At 40.8% G+C, this 17,530-nt stretch overlaps 1 protein-coding gene across 19 annotated transcripts; it reads right to left on the minus strand.

Annotated features, from left to right (window-relative positions):
• Window positions 1-766: 766 nt before the first annotated feature.
• Window positions 767-16,854, minus strand: LOC118380892 (interleukin-12 subunit beta-like). Of its 19 annotated transcripts, none has more exons than XM_052487833.1 (10): window positions 16,751-16,854; window positions 16,434-16,548; window positions 14,462-14,779; window positions 12,072-12,174; window positions 4,715-4,962; window positions 2,852-3,021; window positions 2,458-2,567; window positions 1,810-2,044; window positions 1,490-1,729; window positions 767-1,449 (listed from the first exon to the last, which is right to left on the minus strand). In XM_052487833.1, the coding sequence occupies exons 1-8, from the start codon at window positions 16,769-16,771 to the stop codon at window positions 1,945-1,947; spliced, it is 1,185 nt and encodes a 394-aa protein (XP_052343793.1). In that variant the 5' UTR covers window positions 16,772-16,854; the 3' UTR covers window positions 767-1,449; window positions 1,490-1,729; window positions 1,810-1,944. The 19 variants fall into 19 exon arrangements, with proteins under 19 accessions (XP_052343793.1, XP_052343803.1, XP_052343796.1 ...); XM_052487843.1 differs by having other exon boundaries at window positions 767-1,329; window positions 1,370-1,449; window positions 1,610-2,044; XM_052487836.1 differs by having other exon boundaries at window positions 1,490-1,529; window positions 1,610-2,044.
• Window positions 16,855-17,530: the final 676 nt, after the last annotated feature.

Here is a 17,530-nt window from a genome sequence, read left to right on the forward strand (position 1 = left end):
GAGTGATTTCCTTAAGGACACGGTGATGATAGTTTGTAGAGTGATTTCCTTAAGGACACGGTGATGATAGTTTGATTAGAGTGATTAGTTTTAAGGACACGGTGATGATAGTTTGTAGAGTGATTTTTGTAGAGGACACGGTGATGATAGTTTGTAGAGTGATTTCCTTAAGGACACGGTGATGATAGTTTGTAGAGTGATTTCCTTAAGGACACGGTGATGATAGTTTGTAGAGTGATTTCCTTAAGGACACGTGATGATAGATAGTTTGTAGAGTGATTAGTTTTAAGGACAGTTTTAGGGTGATGATAGTTTGTAGAGTGATTTCCTTAAGGGCACGGTGATGATAGTTTGTAGAGTGATTTCCTTAAGGACACGGTGATGATAGTTTGTAGAGTGATTTCCTTAAGGACACGGTGATGATAGTTTGTAGAGTGATTTCCTTAAGGACATGGTGATGATAGTTTGTAGAGTGATTTCCTTAAGGACATGGTGATGATAGTTTGTAAAGTGATTTCCTTAAGGACACAGTGATGATAGTTTGTAGAGTGATTTCCTTAAGGACACGGTGATGATAGTTTGTAGAGTGATTTCCTAACTGTCCATTGATGTATTTAACACTGTGTTGTAGTCTCCTGTCATAATGATTTAATCATTTGTTGCCTGTAAGTTCAATAAATTGGTCTAAATGTTTTCAAAGAAGTATGGACCATATAGATTAATGAGTCAGTGCACCTCATGCAGTCTTGCAAAATAACTTCCATCCCTGCAACCTCACACAACCCTAAGTTGGATAAATAGAGAGAAAAGCAACAGTCACCGTGATCGAGAACCCTCAAGTGTCACGCCATTGGTCTAAGCCTTCCAACCAGTTTCCTGGACATCCTGTTGTGGTTTGTCAGAGACAAAGGAAGTGTATTAGCGTAGGTATTTATATTGCATTTAACAATGAGATTAGTCCTACATTACTGCCTTTTCATTGATGCTTGATTTCACGTTGTTATTTTTTTATCCTGAAAGTCATTAAAGATTGTGAGCACAGATTAGTGGAAAGAACTCTAACACATCTACTGTAAGAGCAGGTCTGTACGTTTATTTTGATTTATAGTATTAAAGTCACAAAAATGTAATTTCAGTTTATGTTAGTGCATGTCATGTCATACTCTATGATATAAAAAGCAATATTAATAAATAAATAATCATAAATATCACTAAATACATTTCATAACAAGTATAAAGATTGTAAAAGTGAAGTTTGTGTCAGTAAATGATCTTGGCAACAAAGTCATCTTTGTCATAATGGATGTTTTAGAGTGTAAATGAAGTCACCTTTGTCATAATGGATGTTTTAGAGTGTCAAATAAGTCACCTTTGTCATAATGGATGTTTTAGAGTGTAAATGAAGTCACCTTTGTCATAATGGATGTTTTAGAGTGTAAATGAAGTCACCTTTGTCATAATGGATGTTTTAGAGTGTCAAATAAGTCACCTTTGTCATAATGGATGTTTTAGAGTGTAAATGAAGTCACCTTTGTCATAATGGATGTTTTAGAGTGTAAATGAAGTCACCTTTGTCATAATGGATGTTTTAGAGTGTCAAATAAGTCACCTTTGTCATAATGGATGTTTTAGAGTGTAAATGAAGTCACCTTTGTCATAATGGATGTTTTAGAGTGTAAATGAAGTCACCTTTGTCATAATGGATGTTTTAGAGTGTAAATGAAGTCACCTTTGTCATAATGGATGTTTTAGAGTGTAAATGAAGTCACCTTTGTCATAATGGATGTTTTAGAGTGTCAATTAAGTCACCTTTGTCATAATGGATGTTTTAGAGTGTCAATTAAGTCACCTTTGTCATAGTGGATGTTTTAGAGTGTGAATGCCTACAAACTAGAGTGAATTAATAGGTTAATATTTGATGGCCATCAGTATGGTAAAGATATACTATTGAGACACATTCTTCTTCTTCTTCGTCTTCTTCTTCTTCTTCTTCTTCTTCTTCTGCTTTTCCCGCCTCCCCCTCTTGTTTCCCTTGTTGCTGAGTCTGAAAAATCACATCATATTGTAAAACGTGTTGTTCTACAACATCTTCTCAGAAATGACATTCTTGAATTGATAAACAAAGGCTCATTTTCCAATTTCAATCCACTTACTGAATGTACTGAATGGAAAACCAAATTGAACCTAACCCTAGTAGTATAGATGTAGCTCAATGTCTCCGTAATGAAACAATAGACTACAGCAGGGTTTTTAACCCTCTACTCGGGGAGCTGTTTCACTATTTTGTTGTAGCCCTGAACTAGCACACCTGATTCAGTACTATTCAAGGGCTTGATGATTGGTTGACAGATTGAATCAGGTGTGTTAACTCTTCAATAGTTCAACTACATGGAACAGCTGGGGGTCCTCGAGGAGAGGTTCTGCTGAATACAGTAGACTAGAGAGTGTGGTACTGACCTGTACTCTGTCCAGTCGCTCCAGGGGGAGTCACATAGGGCATCCTGGGCCCTGACACACACCGTCACCTTGGCCTTGACTGACCACTGGCTGCTCTCTGTGGTGTGAACCTGGGGGAACGCAAAGGTTTCATTCATTAAGCACCAAATGGAGGAAAATGGCCTGACGCAGGGACAACATGAACTTGTCCAATAAGAAATGCTCCTTTTCGTTGTAAAACGTTTTGCTAAGGTGTGCTCTAATGAATTGAACCAGGGACCAGAGTGACCACCTCTATTAGTTGAAGAGTATGAGCCTATTAGTACATGGTCTGGATCTCTTGATGTAATGGCCCTCAAAAAGCTCTGGAGACAAGGGTTAGTAGGATGTACAGTATGTAGACAGTAGTCCTCACCTCTGTGTAGGGAGAATCACACGTGCACCCATTCTTGCACTTTCTGCCTTCGATCTCTTTGACCTGGAAAGAGAGGGGGAAGTAGGAGATGGGTCTGTTCCAGGAGACAGGATAGCTCCACTCTATAGTACTGCTGTTAACCTCCTTAATGTATACATTGTCTGGCTTCACTGGAGAGAGGGAGAGAGAGCATGTGCGCGCCCAAGAGAGAGAGAGAGAGAGAGAGAGAGAGAGAGAGAGAGAGAGAGAGAGAGAGAGAGAGAGGGGGGGGGTGAGGGAAGGAGAGGGAGAGAGGTGGGATAGATAATATTAACATAACTTCTACTAACACTGCACTATCAAACTAACTTTCAGTAGCACTTAAACCAACAAACTCTCAGCATATAATCTTCTGATAGGCCTACGTATATCCAAGATTTTGCTGAGTAACAATTCATATAAGGAAATCAGTCCATTGAATTAAATGTATTAGGCCCTAATCACAACCCAGGCCCATCCACATGGTCTGCAGTTGTGAGGTAGGTTTGACGTACTGCCAAATTCTCTACTACGACGGTGGAGGCAGCTTATGCTAGACAAATTACCATTCAATTTTCTGGCAACAGCTCTTGTGGACATTCCGGCAGGCAGCATGCCAATTGCACACTTCCTCAAAACCTGAGACATCTGTGGCGTTGTGTTGTGTGAAAAAACAGCATATTTTAGAGTGGCCTTTTATTGTCCCCCAGCACAAGGTGCACCTGTGTAATGCCCATGCCGTTTAATAAGCTTCTTGATATGCCACACCTGTCAGGTGGATGGATTATTTTGGCGAAGGACACATGCTCACCAGTAGGGGTGTAAATAGATTTGTGAACAGAATTTGAGAGAAATACATTTTTTGTGCATCTGGAAAATTTCAGGGATTTTTACACTTCACATGTTGCGTTTATTATTTTATTCAGTGTATATAGAGGCGGTGACGGAGACTTTAGTAGTGCGTCTCTGCACTAGTGCTCTACAAACTCCTGCCATTTTAGAGAGCTTTGTTTCTGCATTCTAAATGTTTGCTACGGGATTGACAGGTTTACCAGCTCCAAAGCTTTTTATTTTCAGAGACCACTTACATTGTGAAGTTTGTAAATCTAATTGTTTAATTAGTTGGTAAATATAGTGAAGTGCACACCTAGACCATTATTGTCACCTTTAAGTAGCCTAAAATCACAACTTGTGCACCTGACCCTGCCAGCCTCTTGCAGCATGTCTGCCCTTATGACTGCAACAAGGTCCCCTTTTAACACTCACCTATCTCTGATGTGTGTGTGTGTGTGTGTGTGTGTGTGTGTGTGTGTGTGTGTGTGTGTGTGTGTGTGTGTGTGTGTGTGTGTGTGTGTGTGTGTGTGTGTGTGTGTGTGTGTGTGTGTGTGTGTGTGTGTGTGTGTGTGTGTGTGTGTCTCTGTGGGTGTCCTCACCTATGTCTGATAAGTAGAAGTGTTGTGTGTGTGTGTGTGTCTCTGTGTGTGTCCTCACCTATGTCTGATAAGTAGAAGTGTTGTGTGTGTGTGTGTGTGTGTGTCTCTGTGTGTGTGTGTCCTCACCTATGTCTGATACGTAGAAGTGTTGTGTGTGTGTGTGTGTGTCTCTGTGTGTGTGTGTCCTCACCTATGTCTGATACGTAGAAGTGTTATGTGTGTGTGTGTGTGTGTCTGTGTGTGTGTGTCCTCACCTATGTCTGATACGTAGAAGTGTTGTGTGTGTGTGTGTGTGTGTGTGTGTGTGTGTGTGTGTGTGTGTGTGTGTGTGTGTGTGTGTGTGTGTGTGTGTGTGTGTGTGTGTGTGTGTGTGTGTGTGTGTGTCTGTCTGTGTGTGTGTGTGTGTCCTCACCTATCTCTGATATGTAGAAGCATTTGGAGTATTCCTCCAGCAGGTAGTTAGTCCTCATGTAGATGGTCAGGGTGATCCGGTCAGTCTCCTCAGCATAGGGACAATACTGTCTGTCCACACAGGACACCCCCAGTCCACTACTGTTCACAGAACACATGATGTCACTCTGGCCAGACAAAGAGGAACATGTCCACTGCTGTCCACTGGCGTCCACAGAACAGCTGATGTTCTCCGCATCAGACAGGCCACTATAGAAAAGCCAAGAAATGGATGAATAAAAGTAGAGTAACATTGCAGTAGTCCAGTAATATTTGGCATTGCAGTAGTCCAGTAATATTTGACATTGCAGTAGTCCAGTAATATTTGACATTGCAGTAGTCCAGTAATATTTGACATTGCAGTAGTCCAGTAATATTTGACATTGCAGTAGTCCATTCAGTAATATTTGACATTGCAGTAGTCCATTCAGTAATATTTGACATTGCAGTAGTCCATTCAGTAATATTTGACATTGCAGTAGTCCATTCAGTAATATTTGACATTGCAGTAGTCCATTCAGTAATATTTGACATTGCAGTAGTCCATTCAGTAATATTTGACATTGCAGTAGTCCATTCAGTAATATTTAATTTGAAGTCAAGTCAATACTGTAAGTTATTATGCACATGATATAGGCTACACAGCACTATAGCACTATACAATAGTCACATGTTATAGGCTATACAGCACTATAGCACTATACAATAGTCACATGTTATAGGCTATACAGCACTATAGCACTATACAATAGTCACATGTTATAGGCAATACAGCACTATACCACTATACAATAGTCACATGCTATAGGCTATACAGCACTATAGCACTATACAATAGTCACATGTTATAGGCTATACAGCACTATAGCACTATACAATAGTCACATGTTATAGGCCATACTGCACTATAGCAACTATACAATAGTCACATGTTATAGGCTACACAGCACTATAGCACTATACAATAGTCACATGCTATAGGCCATACTGCACTATAGCACTATACAATAGTCACATGTTATAGGCTATACAGCACTATAGCACTATACAATAGTCACATGCTATAGGCTATACAGCACTATAGCACTATACAATAGTCACATGTTATAGGCAATACAGCACTATAGCACTATACAATAGTCACATGTTATAGGCAATACAGCACTATAGCACTATACAATAGTCACATGTTATAGGCTATACAGCACTATACAATAGTCACATGTTATAGGCAATACAGCACTATAGCACTATACAATAGTCACATGTTATAGGCTAGACAGCACTATAGCACTATACAATAGTCACATGTTATAGGCTATACAGCACTATACAATAGTCACATGTTATAGGCTATACAGCACTATAGCACTATACAATAGTCACATGTTATAGGCTATACAGCACTATACAATAGTCACATGTTATAGGCAATACAGCACTATACCACTATACAATAGTCACATGTTATAGGCAATACAGCACTATAGCACTATACAATAGTCACATGTTATAGGCAATAAAGCACTATAGCACTATACAATAGTCACATGCTATAGGCTATACAGCACTATAGCACTATACAATAGTCACATGTTATAGGCAATACAGCACTATAGCACTATACAATAGTCACATGTTATAGGCAATACAGCACTATAGCACTATACAATAGTCACATGCTATAGGCTACACAGCACTATAGCACTATACAATAGTCACATGCTATAGGCTATACAGCACTATACCACTATACAATAGTCACATGTTATAGGCAATACAGCACTATACCACTATACAATAGTCACATGTTATAGGCTATACAGCACTATACAATAGTCACATGTTATAGGCTATACAGCACTATAGCACTATACAATAGTCACATGTTATAGGCTATACAGCACTATACCACTATACAATAGTCACATGTTATAGGCAATACAGCACTATAGCACTATACAATAGTCACATGTTATAGGCTATACAGCACTATAGCACTATACAATAGTCACATGTTATAGGCTATACAGCACTATAGCACTATACAATAGTCACATGTTATAGGCTATACAGCACTATAGCACTATACAATAGTCACATGTTATAGGCTATACAGCACTATAGCACTATACAATAGTCACATGTTATAGGCTATACAGCACTATACAATAGTCACATGTTATAGGCTATACAGCACTATAGCACTATACAATAGTCACATGTTATAGGCTATACAGCACTATAGCACTATACAATAGTCACATGTTATAGGCTATACAGCACTATAGCACTATACAATAGTCACATGTTATAGGCTATACAGCACTATACAATAGTCACATGTTATAGGCTATACAGCACTATAGCACTATACAATAGTCACATGTTATAGGCTATACAGCACTATAGCACTATACAATAGTCACATGTTATAGGCTATACAGCACTATAGCACTATACAATAGTCACATGTTATAGGCTATACAGCACTATAGCACTATACAATAGTCACATGTTATAGGCTATACAGCACTATAGCACTATACAATAGTCACATGTTATAGGCTATAGCACTATACAGCATGTTATATAGCACTATACAATAGTCACATGTTATAGGCTATACAGCACTATAGCACTATACAATAGTCACATGTTATAGGCTATACAGCACTATAGCACTATACAATAGTCACATGCTATAGGCTATACAGCACTATAGCACTATACAATAGTCACATGTTATAGGCTATACAGCACTATAGCACTATACAATAGTCACATGTTATAGGCTATACAGCACTATAGCACTATACAATAGTCACATGTTATAGGCTATACAGCACTATAGCACTATACAATAGTCACATGTTATAGGCTATACAGCACTATAGCACTATACAATAGTCACATGTTATAGGCTATACAGCACTATAGCACTATACAATAGTCACATGTTATAGGCTATACAGCACTATAGCACTATACAATAGTCACATGTTATAGGCTATACAGCACTATAGCACTATACAATAGTCACATGTTATAGGCTATACAGCACTATAGCACTATACAATAGTCACATGTTATAGGCTATACAGCACTATAGCACTATACAATAGTCACATGTTATAGGCTATACAGCACTATAGCACTATACAATAGTCACATGTTATAGGCTATACAGCACTATAGCACTATACAATAGTCACATGTTATAGGCTATACAGCACTATACAATAGTCACATGTTATAGGCAATACAGCACTATAGCACTATACAATAGTCACATGTTATAGGCTATACAGCACTATAGCACTATACAATAGTCACATGCTATAGGCTATACAGCACTATAGCACTATACAATAGTCACATGTTATAGGCAATACAGCACTATAGCACTATACAATAGTCACATGTTATAGGCAATACAGCACTATAGCACTATACAATAGTCACATGTTATAGGCTACACAGCACTATAGCACTATACAATAGTCACATGTTATAGGCTATACAGCACTATAGCACTATACAATAGTCACATGTTATAGGCAATACAGCACTATACCACTATACAATAGTCACATGCTATAGGCTATACAGCACTATAGCACTATACAATAGTCACATGTTATAGGCTATACAGCACTATAGCACTATACAATAGTCACATGTTATAGGCTACACAGCACTATAGCACTATACAATAGTCACATGTTATAGGCTATACAGCACTATAGCACTATACAATAGTCACATGTTATAGGCAATACAGCACTATAGCACTATACAATAGTCACATGTTATAGGCAATACAGCACTATAGCACTATACAATAGTCACATGCTATAGGCTATACAGCACTATAGCACTATACAATAGTCACATGTTATAGGCTATACAGCACTATAGCACTATACAATAGTCACATGCTATAGGCTATACAGCACTATAGCACTATACAATAGTCACATGCTATAGGCTATACAGCACTATAGCACTATACAATAGTCACATGTTATAGGCTATACAGCACTATACCACTATACAATAGTCACATGCTATAGGCTATACAGCACTATAGCACTATACAATAGTCACATGTTATAGGCTATACAGCACTATAGCACTATACAATAGTCACATGTTATAGGCTACACAGCACTATAGCACTATACAATAGTCACATGTTATAGGCTATACAGCACTATAGCACTATACAATAGTCACATGTTATAGGCTATACAGCACTATACCACTATACAATAGTCACATGCTATAGGCTATACAGCACTATAGCACTATACAATAGTCACATGTTATAGGCTATACAGCACTATACAATAGTCACATGTTATAGGCTATACAGCACTATAGCACTATACAATAGTCACATGTTATAGGCTACACAGCACTATAGCACTATACAATAGTCACATGTTATAGGCTATACAGCACTATAGCACTATACAATAGTCACATGTTATAGGCTATACAGCACTATAGCACTATACAATAGTCACATGTTATAGGCTATACAGCACTATAGCACTATACAATAGTCACATGCTATAGGCCATACTGCACTATAGCAACTATACAATAGTCACATGTTATAGGCTATACAGCACTATACAATAGTCACATGTTATAGGCTATACAGCACTATACAATAGTCACATGCTATAGGCCATACTGCACTATAGCAACTATACAATAGTCACATGTTATAGGCTACACAGCACTATAGCACTATACAATAGTCACATGTTATAGGCTATACAGCACTATAGCACTATACAATAGTCACATGTTATAGGCTATACAGCACTATAGCACTATACAATAGTCACATGCTATAGGCCATACTGCACTATAGCAACTATACAATAGTCACATGTTATAGGCTATACAGCACTATACAATAGTCACATGCTATAGGCCATACTGCACTATAGCACTATACAATAGTCACATGTTATAGGCTATACAGCACTATACAATAGTCACATGCTATAGGCCATACTGCACTATAGCAACTATACAATAGTCACATGTTATAGGCTACACAGCACTATAGCACTATACAATAGTCACATGTTATAGGCTACACAGCACTATAGCACTATACAATAGTCACATGTTATAGGCTATACAGCACTATACAATAGTCACATGTTATAGGCAATACAGCACTATACCACTATACAATAGTCACATGTTATAGGCTACACAGCACTATAGCACTATACAATAGTCACATGTTATAGGCTATACAGCACTATAGCACTATACAATAGTCACATGTTATAGGCTATACAGCACTATAGCACTATACAATAGTCACATGCTATAGGCCATACTGCACTATAGCAACTATACAATAGTCACATGTTATAGGCTACACAGCACTATAGCACTATACAATAGTCACATGTTATAGGCTACACAGCACTATAGCACTATACAATAGTCACATGTTATAGGCTATACAGCACTATAGCACTATACAATAGTCACATGTTATAGGCTATACAGCACTATAGCACTATACAATAGTCACATGCTATAGGCTATACAGCACTATAGCACTATACAATAGTCACATGTTATAGGCTATACAGCACTATAGCACTATACAATAGTCACATGTTATAGGCTATACAGCACTATAGCACTATACAATAGTCACATGTTATAGGCTATACAGCACTATAGCACTATACAATAGTCACATGTTATAGGCAATACAGCACTATAGCACTATACAATAGTCACATGTTATAGGCTACACAGCACTATACCACTATACAATAGTCACATGTTATAGGCTATACAGCACTATACCACTATACAATAGTCACATGTTATAGGCTACACAGCACTATAGCACTATACAATAGTCACATGTTATAGGCTATACAGCACTATAGCACTATACAATAGTCACATGTTATAGGCTATACAGCACTATAGCACTATACAATAGTCACATGCTATAGGCTATACAGCACTATAGCACTATACAATAGTCACATGCTATAGGCTATACAGCACTATAGCACTATACAATAGTCAGACCCATAGAATGTTTACACTTTTAGAAAAAAGGTTTCCAAACGGGTTCTGTGAGGAGGGAGAGGGTTCTACCAAGAACCACTTCAATCAGAAGAACCCTTTTTGGAAGACAGGAGTTCTTTGTAAGACAAAGGGTTCTACCTAGACCATTGAACATCCTAAGAACCATTTTTGTAAGAAAGGATTTCTTGATGATTCTTCAGAAGGCAAGAATGATTCTACATAGAATCATATATAATATTTCCCAGCATGCTCTCTTGCAGGGAGAGAATTAGTCATATTTTTTTGTATTTGACACCCTTTTCGCATCAATTTCGATCTTGTCTCATTGCCGCAAGTCCCCAACGGGCTCGGGAGGAGCTTTATGTGACTACCGATCACGGCCGGCCGTGTTACAGCCCGGGATCAAACGTGGGTCTGTAGTGACGCCTCTAGCTCTGCGATGCAGTGCCTTAGACCGCTACGCCACTCAGGAGGCTGCAGGGAGATTTACTTAATTGTTTGTTTTACTGATATATCTGTGTTTTTGCATGTTCTATACATTGATTGATTGATTAATTTTATGCTACATAAAGATAAATAACATCCAGTTTTATAAACGTATCCAATCTGTTAGTTATTGGATTTATTGCACCTGTTGCCGAGATGGTTGTTCCAGTATAGATGATTGAGCTAGGCTCAGAATTCAATCTTCTCTACCCTGGCAGTTATTCTGAATGCAGGTCGCAAGTGATAACATATTCCACTTGTTGGATATTCTAGCTCTGGCTGGATTTCAATAAGAGTTTAAAGTCAATAAGACTTTGCAAGCCAGCATAATGTGATTTGCAGTCCTGATGTGGCCTGTGAACCAGGAGTTTCCAAACACCACTTTGTTAGGCTATAACTAGGCGCTCAAAGACAGGCCTTATGATATATGTAATTTAATAATAAAATTATAACGGCTGGTGGAACCATTCATAAAGGGTTCTAGGAAGAACACTTCATAGATAAAAGGGTTATCGGTAGAACCCATTACAGACGGTTCTTGGCAGAACCCTTCAGAGGGTTGTAGGTAGAACCATAGTATATTATACAGGGGGTTCTCTACATATAGGGTTTTAGATATAAACCTCTGCAAAGGGTTCTATCCAGAACCAAAAATGGTTCAAATCGAAGAACCCTCCATGGTTCTACTTCTACTTTCTAATAGTGTAGTAGTAATACATAGAAAAGGTTGGTGGTGATAGTACCGTGCCACTTTGACAAACATAACAGTCCCAAAACGTGTAGGGGTGAATTTCCAGGAGCAGTGGAACTCTCCTTGGTAGTTCCGTGTTGAACATTTCATAAAGCCTTAGAATAGAAACAAACAAACAGAAGAGAGAGAGAAGATGTCATGTTAGAATTGGATAATGAATGGAAAAACAATATTTTACTTGATTTCTGATGACAGAATGTCACGTTCTGACCTTTATTTCCTGTGTTTTGTATTTAGTTAGTATGGTCATGGCGTGAGTTGGGTGGGCAGTCTATGTTTGTTTTTCTAGGTTTTGGGTATTTCTATGTTTCGGCCTAGTATGGTTCTCAATCATAGGCAGGTGTCATTAGTTGTCTCTGATTGAGAATCATACTTAGGTAGCCTGGGTTTCACTGTGTGTTTGTGGGTGATTGTTCTTGTCTCTGTGTTTGCACCAGATAGGACTGGTTTGAGGTTTCACATTTCTTGTTTTTTTGTTAGTTTGTTCATGTGAAGTGATTTATTAAAGCATGCATCAAAACAACCACGCTGTGCTTTGGTCCGCCTCTCGTTCAGATGAAGAACACCATTACAGAATCACCCACCCAACTCGGACCAAGCGGCGTGGTAAACAGCAGCGACGACAGCAGCAGCAGCAGCAGCAACAGCGGCCAGCATTACACGAGGAATGGACATGGGAGGATGTATTGGACGGCAAGGGTTGCTACACCTGGGAGGAAATCCTGGCGGGAAAGGATCGCCTTCCATGGGAACAGGTGGAGGCAGCTAGGAGAGAGGAGCTGGCGATGTGAGGAGGCAGCACGGCAGTGCGACAGGTACGAGAGGCAGCCCCAAATTTATTTTGGGGGGGGCAGACGAGGTGTGGTACTAAGCCAGGTAGCAGACCTGAGCTCACGCCTCGTGCTTATTATAAGCAGCGCATTACTGGTCAGGCACCGTGTTATGCGGTTAAGCGCACGGTGTCGCCAGTGCGTGCCCATAGCCCGGTGCGCTATAGGGCAGCCCCCCGAAAGTGCCATGCGAGTGTGGGCATTGAGCCAGGGCGTATGGTGCCTGCTCAGCGGGTCTGGTGGCCGGTACGCAGTTTTGGTCCAGGTTATCCTGCGCCGGCTCTGCGTGCTGTGTCTCCGGGGTGCTGGGAGGGTGCAGTGTGTCCTCTGCTTGCGCTCCACTCGTGCCGGGCAAATGTGGGTGTGGAGCATAAGGGAGAGGTGCGTGTAGTAAGCACTAGATCTCCCGTGCTTACCCACAGCCCGGTTCAACCTGTGCCTGCACTCTGGAGGGTCCGGGCTAGAGTAGTTGTCCAGCCTGGGGAAGTGGTGCCAAGGTTGCGCTCCAGTGCTCCCCCACAGCCCGGTCCTTCAGGCTCCTCCTAACACCAAGCCTCCTGAAGGTCTCCCCAGCCTGGTGGTTCCTGTGGCAGCCCCACGCACCAGGCTGTCTCTCTGTCTCCTCCCTGCAGGTGGTCCCGCCTGTCCGGCGCTGCTGCCGGAGTCTCCCGCCTCAGCCCGGCGCCGGAGCCCATCAGCCCAGAGCGCGCCCATCAGAGGCGCCCATCAGCCCAGAGCCCATCAGCCAGAGGCGCCGGAGCCCATCAGCCCAGAGGCGCGCCCATCAGCCCAGAGGCGCCGGGCCCAGCCCATCAGCCCCAGCCCAGGCGCCGGAGCCCATCAGCCCAGAGGCGCCGGAGCCCATCAGCCCAGAGGCGCCGGAGCCCATCAGCCCAGAGGCGCCGGAGCCCATCAGCCCAGAGGCGCCAGAGCTTCCGCCCCTCTGTCCCGAGCTGCCCCTCTGTCCAGTGGGGTCATTGAGAGGGGTCGCCATGGTTAGAGAGCCACGGAGGCGGACTATAAGGCAGACTAAGACAATTGTGAAGTGGGGTCCGTGTCCCGCGCCAGAGCCGCCACCGCGGACAGACGCCCACCCAGACCCTCCCCTATAGGTCAAGGTTTTGCGGCCGGAGTCCGCACCTTTGGGGGGGGGGGGTACTGTCACGTTCTGACCTTTATTTCCTGTGTTTTGTATTTAGTTAGTATGGTCAGGGCGTGAGTTGGATGGGCAGTCTGTTTGTTTTTCTAGGTTTTGGGTATTTCTATGTTTCGGCCTAGTATGGTCCTCAATCAGAGGCAGGTGTCATTAGTTGTCTCTGATTGAGAATCATACTTAGGTAGCCTGGGTTTCACTGTGTGTTTGTGGGTGATTGTTCTTGTCTCTGTGTTTGCACCAGATAGGACTGTTTTGAGTTTTCACATTTCTTGTTTTTTGTTAGTTTGTTCATGTGAAGTGATTTATTAAAGCATGAATCAAAACAACCACGCTGCGCTTTGGTCCGCCTCTCGTTCAGATGAAGAAAACCATTACACAGACAGACATCCTGTATACCTGTTCTGGTGGATCCTTCTAGAATGCGTTTCTCTTCGTCCAAGTGTTTGACCAGCACCGTAGTATTCTTCAGGAGGGTTTTATCCAGGCTGTGACATGTAAAGATCCCCCCTCCAGTTCTCTCTTCCAGGTTGACAAGGAAGCTGTTCCCCTTCTTCTCCTCTTCATCCATCATCCATATGATCTCCTCATCCTCCTCTCCATCTCTCCGCCACACCCAGTCATTGTCTCTCCTCCAACCCTCCTCCTCTCGGTTGAAGGAACCCAGGCAGGTTAGAGGATGCTGAACCAGTGAGCCGTCTACATTCACCACAACAACTGGTGACAACACACATTTCAATCAACACCAACATATAGAGTCAGGTCAAACAGTATTGCCACACTTGATAAATATGAGCAAAAAATACTGTTTAAAATATATCATAAAATTACTGAACTATATTGTATGCTCAAATTCTTTTGAGAATCATATTATTTTAAACTAATACAATTGCTCAGAGATCTTGTGTAACAAGCATAATTTTATTTTTTTTAAGATTGTTAAAATGATTGGGAACCCTGTTGTCAATACCTTTCAATACCTCCCCTTTCAAGGATAATGGCACTGAGCCTCTTTCTAAATTGACCACAAAATCAAGACTTTGCAATGGGCTTCTCATTCTTCTGACTTGAACCCCATCAGAAACCTGTGGTTTGAATTGAAGAGGCCAGCCCATAAGAGCAGACAAAGGTTATCAAGGATCTGGACAGTTTCTGTATGGAGGAATGGAAAGGTCTAGTATCCTTTCCAATGTGTTTTCCAATCTCAAAACATTTTAGAAAAAAGCTCAGTGCCCGTTAGTTATCCTGTTAACACGGGTGCCAATAATTTTGATCAATAGCTTTTAGAGAACATTTGTTGAACAAATTCTCTTTCTCTGACTAATTGTATTGGTATAAAATAATATAATTACTCCATCTGTTTGAGCGTATAAGATACAGTAGTTCAGCATTTGTATTATGTATTTTATACATTATTTTTTGCTCATCTTTTTCAAGGGTGCCGATAATTTTGGATCTGACTGTAGCTCATCAACACAAACATATAAAGTACCTCAACTGTATATAGCCTTATAATGAACTGACATACACAGCTTTACACTCCGGACTGGGAAAACCAAAATATAACTACAGTAAGTGATCTTTATAGACAGTGCCTTCAGAAGTATGAACACCCCTTGACATTTTACACATTTTCTTGTGTTAGTCTGAATTTAAAACGGATTAAATTGAGATTTTGTGTAACTGGCCTACACACAATACCCTATAATATAAAACTAGAATTTTGTTTTTAGAACATTTTACAACTGAATTAAAATTGAAAAGCTGAAATGTCTTGGGTCAATAAGTATTCAATCCCTTTGTTATGGCAAGCCTAAATAAAGAAACGGAAGTGAGCTAAGCAAAATACTAGCGGAAAACCTGATTCATTCTGCTTTTCAAAGGACACTGGGTGACAAATTGACCTTTCAGCAGGAGTTGCCTACCAAGATTATATTGAATGTTCCTGAGTGGCCTAGTTACAGTTTTGAATTAAATCGGCTTGAAAATCTATGGAAAGACTTGAAAATGGCTGTCTAACAGTGATCAACAACCAACTTGACAGAGCTTAATAATGTGCAAATATTGTACAATCCAGGTGTGTAAAACTCTTAGACTTACCAAAGGTAATCCTTTCCAAAGGTGATTATAACAAGTATTGACTCAAGGTGTGAATACTTCTGTATAATATGTGGTATTGTGTGTGTGGAATCAGTCAAGGGGTATGAATACTTTCTGAAAGCACTATACCAGAGTGGAAACGCATATACGTCGCTTAATAATGAGATGACAACATAAGGACAAGTGTACAGGCTGACATTATTGTGACACTGTACTGATCTAACAGATGACAGTAATATACATGTACTGATCAGAGATGATGATTTCCTACCATTGGGTAGAAGATTCCAGCTGCTCTGAGTGAACTTGGGGCTTTGGCTTTTTGCCCAGTGTAGGAATAGAATGCCTAGTAAAGTAGGCAGGATGCTTAGTAAAGTAAACCTCATCTACGTGGGAGACAGAGTATGAGGCAGGGAGAGAGAGTGAGAGAGAGAATCACGTATAGTCAAATCAATTTAAATATACAAATCTAAGATTCTACCCATAAAAGTGTTCATGATGAATAGAATATGATGTACACAATGAATAATTGATCTGCATAATACATTCATAGGCCAACAAGTTAATTTAAACGTAAATTGTTCATACCTTTAGACAGCAATCAAACATCTGATCAACACGTCCTCTGAATAACGCTGAAGTCTCAACAGTGGCTTTTTAATATGTGTCAATGACAATGACATTTAGCATCCAATAGAATTCCCCCGTTGAGAAAAGTACAGACAGACAGAACGAGGAACTCAACCACTTTCTAATCTAACCTAAATAAGGCATGGTCATAGAGGACTGTACAGGCATGGCCATAGAGGACTGTTCAGGCATGGCCATAGAGGACTGTTCAGGCATGGGCATAGAGGACTGTTCAGGCATGGGCATAGAGGACTGTTCAGGCATGGTCATGGTGGTCTGTTCAGGCATGGTCATAGAGGACTGTTTAGGCATGGCCATAGAGGACTGTACAGGCATGGCCATAGAGGACTGTTCAGGCATGGCCATAGAGGACTGTTCAGGCATGGCCATAGAGGACTGTTCAGGCATGGCCATAGAGGACTGTTCAGGCATGGCCATAGAGGACTGTTCAGGCATGGCCATAGAGGACTGTTCAGGCATGGCCATAGAGGACTGTTCAGGCATGGCCATAGAGGACTGTTCAGGCATGGTCATAGAGGACTGTACAGGCATGGCCATAGAGGACTGTTCAGGCATGGCCATAGAGGACTGTTCAGGCATGGGCATAGAGGACTGTTCAGGCATGGGCATAGAGGACTGTTCAGGCATGGTCATGGTGGTCTGTTCAGGCATGGTCATAGAGGACTGTTCAGGCATGGCCATAGAGGACTGTTCAGGCATGGCCATAGAGGACTGTTC

This window comes from Oncorhynchus keta, chromosome 30 (assembly GCF_023373465.1).
Source record: "Oncorhynchus keta strain PuntledgeMale-10-30-2019 chromosome 30, Oket_V2, whole genome shotgun sequence".
Lineage (NCBI taxonomy): Eukaryota > Metazoa > Chordata > Actinopteri > Salmoniformes > Salmonidae > Oncorhynchus > Oncorhynchus keta.

Bases quoted from the DNA above. Each gene is read 5' to 3' on its own strand.
- LOC118380892 (XM_052487833.1), bottom strand. From the start codon at position 16,771: ATGTTTGATTGCTGTCTAAAG. The intron at 4,963-12,071 runs GTACTATCACCA...GCTTTTCTATAG, and splicing joins ATGTTTGTCAAAGTGGCACG to TGGCCTGTCTGATGCGGAGA. The intron at 3,022-4,714 runs GTGAGGACACAC...CCCTCTCTCCAG, and splicing joins CTTCTACATATCAGAGATAG to TGAAGCCAGACAATGTATAC.